General features: G+C 41.5%; 1 protein-coding gene across 6 annotated transcripts in view; it reads left to right on the forward strand.

Moving 5' to 3' along the window:
• Esr1 (estrogen receptor 1) overlaps window positions 1-12582 on the forward strand; it is a 356422-nt gene that overhangs the window by 313611 nt on the left and 30229 nt on the right. For all 6 annotated transcript variants that reach the window (XM_021220986.2, XM_021220984.2, XM_029533029.1 and 3 more), the window contains one exon: window positions 9013-9146. In XM_021220986.2, the coding sequence (XP_021076645.1) occupies window positions 9013-9146 (134 nt within the window). The remainder of the gene's footprint in view (window positions 1-9012; window positions 9147-12582) is intronic.

Here is a 12582-nt window from a genome sequence, read left to right on the forward strand (position 1 = left end):
TTTCTGAGTTCGAGGCCAGCCTGGTCTACCAAGTGAGTTCCAGGACAGCCAGAGTTATACAGAGAAACCCTGTCTCGAAAAACCAAAAAAAAAAAAAAAAAAAAAAAAATCTCTCCACTGCTTTTGGAAGTACTGCCTTTGGGAACCTCAGTATATTGAGACAAAGACCTCTCTACAGAATCAGAAGCTCTGAGGACCTCTGTTCTCTCACCCCATCCCTACTGAGCCTGCCTGATTTGTGAGATTATTGTCTCATGTTTGACTCTCTTTAGTTTACTTTTTGAAAAATTCCTCCCTGTATCCATGCATCTTGACCATCTCCTATTCTTGCATGACCTACAGTTTTACTATATTTGAGTTTTGTTGTTGTTGTTTTTTTTAACCAGTTCATCCCATGTCCCATTGTCACCAATCACTTGATATTACCCTTAGAACCTCTGTCTCAACCTCGGTTCATACTTTAGAGTCTATTTCCTGCCTTGAGGGACATTTGCTTTTCTTCCTTTCCATCCTCAGGGACATCACTTCTGGCCCACAGGCTTTTGCTTGTCTTTCTTGGTTTCTCTGAAATGTTTAACACTGCGCACAGCTCTTTGCTTTGAGGTGTCCCTCCTCCCTGATTCTTTCCCAACTCCTGGACTGTAACTCCCATGTGTCCTCAGCTGGATCACCTTTGTCTTGACTGTATTGCACTGAGATGATGTCTTTCCTTTCCTCTACATACTCCCTCTATTCTGAAAATGTCCAAGGCTGCATCTACAGATGTATATGTTTTTCTGATCTCCAGATCCACCATTTCGCAAGGTCCCTTTGAATATTTCAAGGTCTATTTGTAAGTATAATTCCTATGCCCCTTTGAATATTTTGTAGCTATATCTACAGAGGTAAACACTTCTGTCCCAAGTGTTCTTTTTGTGTTAGAAGGAAGTTGGGACAAGGAGAGACTGACACTCCTAACATTTCAATTATGTGAGGATAGTAATGGTTTCTTATCCAGATCAAGTTCAATATAAATATCTTCTTTGGCGTGTAACCTTCTAATTGAGACACCCAGAAACTTCTAGATTCCATCTCTCCCTTCTATTAGGTCTTATATCTCCAGACTAAGGTATGAGGTGGAGAAAGGATTAGGAAACACATGCCTGCTTCTTAATTGATATGCCCCACAGAGATGATTTCAACAGCTCCTTCTCATTTTCCATTGGTCAGAAACTAGTGACCCCCCCATCCTTCCTTTCAAGGAGATGGAGAAATATCATCTATAGAGAATTCTAGGAGGGCAAGGAAAAGCAAGTGGTAAGCCTTAGCCAGTGCCACAGTTGTCTTTTGGCTAGCAAATATCAATTCTCCACACAGGGTATGTTCTCTTACACACTAAGATGTTTCATGGTCACATCCAGATATTCCATTAAAAGAAGCATAGATGATTCACTTTCCTCTCTGATTTGCTAGCCTCACTCAGAAGTATACCCAGCAGCCAATGGAGGAACAAGGGCCAGACTGCCTCCACAAAAAAATGTTTATCCAGGAAAATGGAAGAATGGCAGGCTCTACCTCTTACTCTCACAGAAGCTGTAGACCCTCAAGGGCAGGCTCTCTCTCACCCTTCCATGGAAGTTGTAGGTTCTAATGAGTAGACTTGGGGTGATGTCTCTCCTGAGAAGCTGCAAAGCACTTTGGTCCTTCATTTTGGTCTCCAGGGAAAACGTTCAGATTTTCCTTCAGCCTGTCAGTGGTCTGGAGTTTCTTTTTCCCATGATTCTCTATTGTAGGTTCCTTCTTTCAGCTGTCCTCATTGGCTACAACTGAAGCAAAGATGAGACACTTGATCTGGTGCACACATACGCTCCCTGTCAATGTATACTGAAGACTTGTCGGTTATAGACATCAACAATCATAAGTTTCATTTTATAGTTCATGCCTTCTGTTTGTTTGTTAGGTCAGCTGTCTCAGAATATAGATAGCTTCTTGATAGTTCTATATACTGAAACTTATAGGCACCTAAAGTCTTTATTTTTTTAGCATGATTTTCTAGATTGCTAATTTTATTTTATTAGTGTTTATTTTTAACTAACTTGTATAAAATCTGTATGTGTCCATGGCATACAACACAAAGTTTGGAGCTGTGTGTACACTGTGGAGTAGCTAAATGAACCTAATTAGCATAAGATTATCTCAAATAATTATCACTTGTAATAGTGAGGAGACTTAAACTCTATTCTCTGGGCAGCTTCCCTGTGTAGGTGCACCGCTGTCAAACGTGGCTCTCATAATCTTTCTATTCAGCATTCAACATTTCATCATTTGAATAAGTGTCCCTTTTCCAGCCTGGGGCAAGCCCCATTCTCTTTTTTTCTAAGAACTAGACAATTTTGGATTCCACATACATGTGGAATTTGGTGACATGTGTCTTTCTGTGCCTACCTTGTTTCATTTAAACTGATATTTTTCAAGTTCATCCACATTGTTGAAAATGACAGTATTTCCTTCATTTTTAGGGCTGAGTGATATTTCATTATGAACATATATTTCTATTATGAACATATATTTCTATATACCACATGGTCTTTAACCGTCTATCAGTTAATGGGAACTTTAATTGTTCCCATCTCTTGGCTAGTGTGAGTGATATTTAAAAGAACAAGAGAGTGCAGGCATATATCTAAACAAGCCCAGTCCTATACTGTGGAACTCTGAAGAAAGCCCAAATCTATAGTTGCTCAAGTTCCTTGTATAGAGTGGTATGGTATTTCCATGTAACCTATCCATAGCCTCACCCATCCTGTCCATCTTCAGAATACATGAGATGCAGATGCAGATGCAGATGCAGATGCAGAGAGCATCTATGTAAGTGGTTACTGTCCTATATTTTCTAGGGGAAAAATGACCAGGAGATAAACCTCATGCTCAGAACAGAAGTTTCCATCAGAGTCTGACAATCCAGTAGAGGGTTGACAGAGTCTGGAGGTATAGGAACCAAGGGTGTGGAACACTGACTGTAGTCTGTAAGCTGAGCAGTTGAAGGGCCTTTCATCCTCAAGGTCCCTTTCAATTTCATTTCTTTATACTTCCTTAAGGCAGAAATGGTTAGCACTGGCATACTTGCAAGCCTGTCTGTGCCTGTTTCCCCTTCCTTCCCTTCAGCTCTGGCTTGAAGATCATTTGAATTCCATCTGCATTCCCTGTGTCCTTCCTTCCTTCCTTCCTCATGGCAGCACAGAGCCCACTGCCTGCCATCATTTTGACTATTTCTCCAGGAATGCTGCTTGCCTTGCAAGTTACTCCAGAGCAGTGAGTTTTCAACACGGTTGCAGGATCCTCTCTTGCTCTGTCATCTGCTTCCTGGTAACTTGTCATTACAAAAGGAGGCATCATGTACTGTCCTATACTTCAAGTGCCAATCTATCCCTTACTCTGCCTTGACTTCCAGTCCAATATGAATGGCTCTGCCTCTGACAAAAGGGTAAGTGGCTCAAAGCCCACACAGTCAGTAAGCAGTGTCACCAAGAGGCAAAACCCAGATGGCTGGATCCCAGCATCTGAAGCACTTTCTTTTAAAAGTTTGCACCTTTCAAGATTTTATCACATGCCAGTGTCGGGACTTTCTTGCATATTACACATATGTGAATCACTCAAAATGGATGAATATTCAGGCAATCACCCCACTTCAGATCATGTGTTTCATGAAAGATCAAGTAGTATCAGAAATACAGGGCTTTTAAAAAAAAAATACAGTTGATCTCCCCTCTGTTGATTTTAAATGGCTCCTTAATTTGTGACCCCATTTTCCAACCATGCTGTACATTTTGTTTTCAAGGCAACTACATGTTAGATGTTCATTCATTGTTTTATTAAATGTTTATGTTGATCTCCTGGGCCTTCTCAGATGCTATTTGTGAATTCCCGTTTACGCAGAGAGAACTTTTCATTCTGTAGGATGAGTTTTGCTTAAGATGTACAGTGCAGAGTGGGTCATCGGAGCTCTTTGTTTCTCACAAGGCTTCTGAAAAAAACAAAAAAAAACAGACTTTCAATTTTATAGAGGAGAAACTTCCAGAACATGCTATGAGCAAATTCTCTCTCAAGCCCTGCTCCTTCCCCCATGACTGAAAGGGAAATGGACCATATTTGACAAGAATAAGTGGCTGAACAAGGCTCCCCACAAGGGGATTCTGAAGTGCGCTGAGAGTCACATTGATATGAGACCTGGAGGAGCTGGCCACAGCAGCATGTCACGTCTCACAGTGGGAGTCATGGGCTGGTCTGCCTGCTAAACTGCTCTGATCTATGACTGATGCCATGCTTCCTTTAAGAACTTGTTTTTTTCCATGCCCCATGTGTTTTTCAGCCTCAGCCTAGGGAGCAATTCATAAATTTAGGCTGATCTTGTTTTACAGTAATGTCAACTCTAGCTTCATAGTTATACCATCCATTTCTGGAACTTCCAGTGCTCTGTTCATTTGAAAACGGAATCCATTGCCTGAGTCTCATTTTCTCCTTGATGTTAGCATAGAACATTCTGTCAGGACTTTGAATTCTGACAACAACCTACAAGGACTTCAGACAACTGGGATTCCTTTGTCAGGCAAGTGACAAGAGTCTCCCTTCACACCAATCTGTGCTGGCACATAGGTCACCAAGCACTAGCAGTAATGAAAGACCCTTAGATACTACCTCATCATGCAGTGAGCAGGATTCAGCCAGGATTCTGTGATGTACTGTGATATAATGGGAGCATGGAAGTGCATAAATTCTACTTAGTTCACAAGAAGTAGGAGCTCTAGTTTTCACTGAGGAAGGGGAAGCAAGTTCATTTTTTTTTTTTTTTTTGAGACAGGGTTTCTCTGTGTAGCTCTGGCTGTCCTAGAACTCACTTTGTAGACCAGGCTAGCCTCGAACTCAGAAATCTGCCTGCCTCTGCCTCCCAAGTGCTGGGATTAAAGGCGTGTTCATTCTTAAGAAGATGTCAGCATAACTTCACCCAGCCTCTCATAGCATGGTATTGATAATTTCAGTTTCATGACACACATTATTCCCCAAGAAGTTCTCAAAGTTCAGACTCAGACTCTCAAACATGAAGCATGTATTTGTGTACAGTTGGAAGGGCCTTGGGATTATGCCTCTCAGGTTAGTGGTCACTGCACTCCTTCCCCATGCCCAAAACACACCACACACATAGACACACACCACATGTACACACACCACATACATACCATACACACTGCACAAACTGCACAAACACACATCACATGCACACTACATACCACACAGCATACACATGACATGTGCACACACACAATACACACATGACATGTGCACACATATGTAGCACACATACTACATGAATACACACATACCACACACATACCCCAAACACTGCACACACTACATGAACACACACCACAAACACACTACATACCACACACCACACACACATGACATGTGCACACACATATCACATATGTAGCACACATACTACATGAACACACACATACCACATACATACATACTACATGCACACACCACATACATACCATATACATTGTACACACACACACATACACACACACACACACACACACATCTGAAGACTGACTTGAGCATCTAAGAGATGCACCATTTCTGGCCCTCTTCCAGGTATTGAGAAACAAGCACTATGTATCTCCAGGTAATAAATGCAGCTTGGAAATAACAGGGTAGCCAGGGAGAAGGGGCTGCAGGAGTTAAGAAAAGCTCCTCCTGAGAAAATGTGGGAGACTTTTGAGAAGGGAGAACTGTTAAGCCTTTCCTTTCTCAGTTTCTGAGCTGAACTTTTGCTCACAGCAGGTGAGCACAGGCCTCCCTCCCACACACAGGCTCCCTCCCCTGCCGCTGTGCAGTCTGTTAAGTAAACAGAGACATTACACTGAGAAAGGAACATTTCTCTATTTTGGCTGTGAGATGTTATTTTTAAAGCTTCATCCTCCAAACATTTCCCCCATCTTTGTTTATTCTTTTCACTAGAAAGAAGATGTACTACTTTTTAAAAAAAATGCAGCCAGGGAACAAGAAAAACCAACCTGTAGTCTGCACTCTCTAACCAAGGCCAAGAGAGCCTTCTGTGCCACTACCAGTCCCACCCCCAGAGTCCAGAAGTGTAGGTTTCAAAGACTCCACTCTGCTCCTAGTGAACGCCTGATCATCTAGGGTTCTAGTCAAAGCGATGCATGTGGCACTTCTGATACTCAGATTCAATGTCCAACCACTTTCTTGAAGATCCATCTCTCTATTCATCAATATGTCTCTGCCAGATACTTAAAGGCTGTCCCTTGTGTGTGGACACTCCCTTGCATAGGAAAATCCAGTAAAGTTAGTCTGAGAAGACTAAACCACTTGCTTGAATACTGATCTGGGTTGCATCTGGGGCACTTGCTACTGTGTGCGGTGGCTCTCTATACCTCCTAAGGGAATATATCCACTTCATTGTATTTATCTTTTTCCTTGTCACCTTGTTTCCATTCTTGATGCATTATCAATACTCGCACCTCATGCCTTTCTTGTCCTACTTATTCTGATATCTAGGCCAGTTATTAGTACAAAAGAGTTCCTCGGTAAGCCTTGTGGGATGAGTTAAGATAGAACAAGAAGGGAAGATAAAAGGAATTGTGCCATTGGTGTTCTTTTCTCTGGTTGGTAGAAGTGTATAGTCTGTCTTACCAGCTTGGGTTTAAATTCCCTGATGTGAAACGTGAGAAAAAGCAACACATTAACCTTGCTAGACAGGAACGAATATATTGAAAATATCTTGTATATATTTCAGGTCAGTGTGAATAAAGGTGTTTTGATTAGTAAGTGACACTAATAATCACTTGCTGCCTGGGAGAGAAATACTAAAGCTCAATCCTGTCATAGCAGTCACACCACAGTAAGTCTCAAAGGCTGGTGGTACAACTCTGTGAACATAGGAGAATGGGATGAATTCTGTTCCTTAAGTGGGTGAGTGTATGGTATGGAGGTATATCTCAATGGAGTTGTCAGAAAAATGAATGTATCTCAGAAGAACAAAGACTGAAACAAAGAAACCTGTAACTTCTTTGTAGAAGTAAGCATAAGAGAATTTTCATATGCTACCAAATGGAGAGTAATCCTCTCAAACAAAAGATGCTGTTCTAGAACTACAAATGGGAAGTTGATGTGCAATAAGTATTTTGTAGGAAAAAAAATGCCAAGAACAAAATTAAAAGAAATGTATGACAAACCATGAAAAATACCTCTAACACAAACTAATTGCTATAATATGCAAAGAGTTCTTAATAATCAACAAAATATGACCTCTACTCCTAAGGGAAAATGTTGGCAAAGGATAAGAGGAGGAAGGTCAGAGAAAATGTTCATGTTAATATTCATGGGGCCACCAGTGAAACTTAGTAGTAAAATGTGTTTTTAGCATGTGAGATGCCTACATATAAGTCTCAGGATTAAAAAAAGAAAAGTATTTTTGTATGCATTTTTGTATTTATAGATATATTTTTGGATGTTATATGTACGTAGTTCACCAAAATAAATAATATACATGTCCTTCTGCATAGGATTTTTAATTCTAGAAGTGTGTTTTATAGCTTCCTGTACATGACGTAAGGGTTATTACTGAATGTTGTAACAGCATGATACTTGAAACTAAACCAAATGTCAGCAAAGAAAGAGTCAGCCCACAAGAGTTCCATCACATCCCACCCGGCAGTATTTTGATTAGCAGTGGACCATGTGTATAACATGTAACACGTGCCTCAAGAATACAGCATCACTCAGGGAGGTCACAAATACTTTAGTTGAAGTTCACTCCATGACGTTCACACAGTGACAGAATTGCCTAATTAATGATGCATTTCTCAGAATGTATTCCCATCAAAGGACACATGACTGCCAGGCATTTTGTTCATGTTAAGCTATTTCCCCTGTCAACAAGAGAGGAGAGCTCTGGGACAGAAGCAAAATCCAGTGCTCATGAGTGCATTTATGCTTATGTCTGAAATGCTTTTTTACAAAGGCCAAATAAATGTTTGCATATGCAAGACCTTAACTTTGTCCTCTATTTTCATTTCTCCCAATACATCATGCTCAGGATGAGTGAATTTCTTTCAAATATATAGTATCTCTTTTCATTTTGGAACTAACTCTATGGATAAGATGTGGGTATATGTGATAGCCTCTTGACCTTGCTCATTTGCTAGTCATTAATACTGAGATTGAAATCAGAATGTAATGTGAATAAATAAATAAATAAATAAATAAATTTATGAAAAAAATCTTGACACCAACTCTACGGTACAAGATAAAACCATGACTCACCCCAAGTGATATAGAGCAAGGCCTTGACCAACAGTTCCCAACACTTCCAAATTTATTCTGTGTCTCCTCCTTAAGTCCAGTGTACCACTCTGTGCTCTTTCATGTTCAGGTCCGTCTCTCCTCCAATCATGCATTTTCACTTCCTGATTGAACCCTGACTCTCTTGGGATAAACTTGAACAGCCCTCACTTACAATCCCCAGTAGTACAGGTGATCCCACCCAACCACACAGTCCATCCATATCTGCTAGAGTTTTTCTGATCCTCAAGATTATCTCAAGACACATCAGGAGGAGATACTATATTCATAGAGAGCATCTTAGAGCACAGGGCCTTTCTCCATCCCTATAACAAGTACAATGTCTAGAACATAGTAGCCAGTCTAAAGTCACACCCAATCCTCAATCATCTTTGATTACCTGTAAGCCACAGATCTCCACATTCAACATAGCAGACTTGGCCATTGACCAGCAGAACTCTTGTAATAATTTTGTTTTGTTGATAAAAACAGTTTTTTTCTGCCTTGCTTTCTCACATATAAATGAATGTTCACACTTTTTGCTGCAAGAACGTGAGCTGCCAATGGTTGCTACAGGTTTGAACCTGGGGGAGTTTTAGGATGTGAGCTGTACATCTTGCAGAGATCTTCTGTGCTTTAATGCTTTTTTAACATTCGTCTTCATAGGAATCAAGGTAAATGTGTGGAAGGCATGGTGGAGATCTTTGACATGTTGCTGGCTACATCAAGTCGGTTCCGCATGATGAACCTGCAGGGAGAAGAGTTTGTGTGTCTCAAATCCATCATTTTGCTTAATTCCGGTGAGTTGCCAATGTGGGGAAATTTAATGTCAGGTTCTCGGGAGAAAAATTCACTTGTAATAGTTTTGTTCAACTAGATACAGTTTATGAGATAGAAGGTTTAGTGTTATACATAGAATAAAATGACATATTTCAAGTAACATTTCATCACTCAACTAGATAGCAGAACCATATTGATCAAGTATGGTGCATGAAAAATGATGATTGAGGTTGGCTCCTGATCTTTTATTGATATATTTTCATCCTTGCACACATATGGGACTGCTTTTCTTTTCTTGTGTATCTGTAGATAGTTGCACACATTAAAATGGACCTAGACCAGGGGACAGTTCTTGCAAGTTATGACATGGGCCCTGGATGCACAGCTCAGCTGTGGAGTGTGCCATTAGCCTGCTCAAGGATCTGGCTGCGATGCCTCGCACCAATAAGCAACATAATGCCATCAAGGTATTAGAGAGGGGTACTGGAGACAGAGAATGCATCTTCTGGTCAAAGCTGATTGGTTAAAGATGCTCTTAGCTTAAAGATGTAGAAAAAATAAACAAAGCAGTTCTCAAATGATGGAATAAGGAACACAGTGGACAGTGCTTCCAAACGTGCATTTCATTTCGTCTAAGTGGCTCATGGTTCTCGGCTACCTAGTGGCTAGGAGCCACTGTAGCTTTGTTTAGATGTTCTGTTTTTTCCCTCCCCTCCCCTCCCCTCCCTTCCCCTCCCCTCTCTTTTTTCCTCTGTAGTGAGGTTAGCTGTTAGGTCCTCCAAACAGGAACTGTGGCTCAGCCTCAGTTAGCACTCTCGCCCTTCCAGCCCCTCTAAGCGCCAGCCATCTAGATCTGCAACCACAGGCTCACTAAGCTCAAACCCCCTGTCTGCTGCACAGCAGATGTACTTAACCAGGGACCTTTGTCCTGAAGCCCCAGTTTCTTGTATCTCAGTGTGAACCTCAAGTAGAAATCACACATCTTCTCAAGTCTTGGCCTGATTCAGTTCCTCACCCCACCATGTCTCAGATTTCTTAAGACAGAGCAACAGCATGCTCACAGTGAGTATCAGTTCTCTTTCCACGAGGTCTGTCTCCACCTCATGATCCCAAGACCCTTCTCATCTCCCCTGAATGACAATTTTCCACTCCGGTTCCTCAAGGACTCTAGATAGCCATATTCCTCAATAGTTATAACGGCAATCATCTTCCCTTATCAGCCGAGAAATGGAAATTGGTACTATTAAACTAGGCAAGGCCTGAATTGGGGAGCGAAGTTCCATGATAGAATAATACCAGGCGATAGGCACTCGGGAAGTGATTATATTCCATTCAAGTTTCTAGTCCCACTCACACGCATTGTGCGTCTTCATTTGAGTCATTTGTCCTGCACGTTGAAGGGTCCAGATCCCACAATGGCTCTTTATTGGATGTCAGTTCTGGGAGTAGAGCCACTCGCTTACACAGCGCCAGGTCCCGATCCCATTCCTTCTTCAGTGGAGGGTTGGCAAGTGTGGACAGCCTGCATGTGGGCAATCTGTTAACTTCAGGGACAGCCTGCTCAACAAGTCTTGGAAACTTTTATTATTATTATTCCCACTCTAATTAGAAGAGAATAACCCAGACAGGAAGTAAGTGTTGTAAAATGAGCACAGTAGATACTTGTAGACATGAAAACTGTGACCCACATATCCGTACAGCTTTTCCTGAGGTTTTGTTTTTTTCTGTTCTTACAAAAACATGGGTATATTTTTTAATATTATGCAAAAAATTAAAAGCACAATGCTAGATTTGTGGGCTCTGAATTTTTACAACCTGTTGAATTTCCCACTGCAGAACTGGGTTCCCAGCTCAATCTTTGTGATGTTAGATAGGCCTTCACACACTGTCTTTGTCCCTTCTGTCTTTCTCTGAAGCTCTAGGCTCATGCTTAATTCTTAAAGGGGCGAGACACTGTTTGGCAATAAGAAGCTCTGTGCTTATGCTTGCTCTTAAAGGGGTGGGCCACTGTTTGGAAATAAAAGGCTCCACATACTGCAGAGTTGATAGTTGTATTTTCATGTGATGATGGATAGCAGCTTGTCTGTGCCATCAAGGACAGTACGGCCGGCTTGGGAGAGCTGTAATAAAAACAGAAGCAGCTGACCAGCCCGAACAGACAAAACCACTCTTCTCACCACAAAAATGAGCTGTGCTCTGGAAAGACAGGTTTGTGCCTCTCACAGTTCCTAGTGTCTGCTATTGTTCGTGGAATAGCAGAGAGAAAGGATGAAACACAATGGGCCAGTACTAGGAATTACAGAGAAATAAAAGTACAATAAAAAGAAATCTGCCCAACACACACACACACACACACACACACACACGAACACACATGGACTTACACACACACACACACACACACACACACACACACACACACAACTGAAGGAATTCCAGGTGTTTCTAAACCCTTAACCAACTCACTACTTTTGAACTGGGACAACTCCTGATTTATCTTAAGACAAAGCAACACGGGCTGGGATTCAGGGAACCTGGTTATAAGATCCCAGGCCTTCCTTGACTGAGCCTGGGGGCTGGAAAGAAGCTCCCAGTTCAGTCTGAGTCTCTGAAGGCCAGTTCTGAGAAAGTTGCTCATAGTGACCTTGGTTTTGAGGCAGAATCAGGAGAAATGAAGGGTTTCTTTGAGGGCCTACTCAGAATGTCTTTTTAGAAGCCACAAGAGGATCTCCAAAGGTCAGAATTTCCACAGATGATCTCTTCGCAACTATTTAGAAGGCGTTTAACACAATTTCTATGTGAGTTGGAATGATTTATTTGCTTACCAAAACTCAAGATCATCTACAGGACAACCACAGAGTCCACATCAAAGGAGAGAGGTGGTCTTGGTTACTCTAGACAGGCCTTAGTAAAAAAATTAAAAAAAAAATTAAAAATTCAACGACAGCTTCAAAGCTTTAGGAGAAGTAGCTGGAGGAAGTCCAAGAGGAGGCCTAGGAGAAAAGGAACAGATGTGATCAGGGCAGGGGTTTGAGGAGGAGCGGAACTGAGGGGAGGGGTGGGCATTCCAGGAGGATGCTGAGGAGACCAGACCTGGCCACGTTCTTTTTCCTGTCCAGTGGGACCTCAGTTCTTCTTCAAGATCATTCAGACACGCCTACTTCCTGGAGACCAGCTCCCTAGCTAATCCTCCTTCTCTTGACTGTTTGGTTTCTTAGTAGCACATGATTTAGCATTTCAAGAGCCGGTTGATTTTAATATTTTTACTCAAAAGATTTCACTCATTTCTTTAGTAATTCTATATTTATTGCAGTCTCACTAGGATCTTTATGCCAAACATATCCAAATGAATGTTCTGACATGTGTGTGTGTGAGAGAGAGAGTGTGTGTTTCTTCCTTCCTTCCTTCCTTCCTTCCTTCCTTCCTTCCTTCCTTCCTTCCTTCCTTCCTTCCTTC

Source organism: Mus pahari, chromosome 21, assembly GCF_900095145.1.
Source record: "Mus pahari chromosome 21, PAHARI_EIJ_v1.1, whole genome shotgun sequence".
Taxonomy (NCBI): Eukaryota; Metazoa; Chordata; class Mammalia; order Rodentia; family Muridae; genus Mus; species Mus pahari.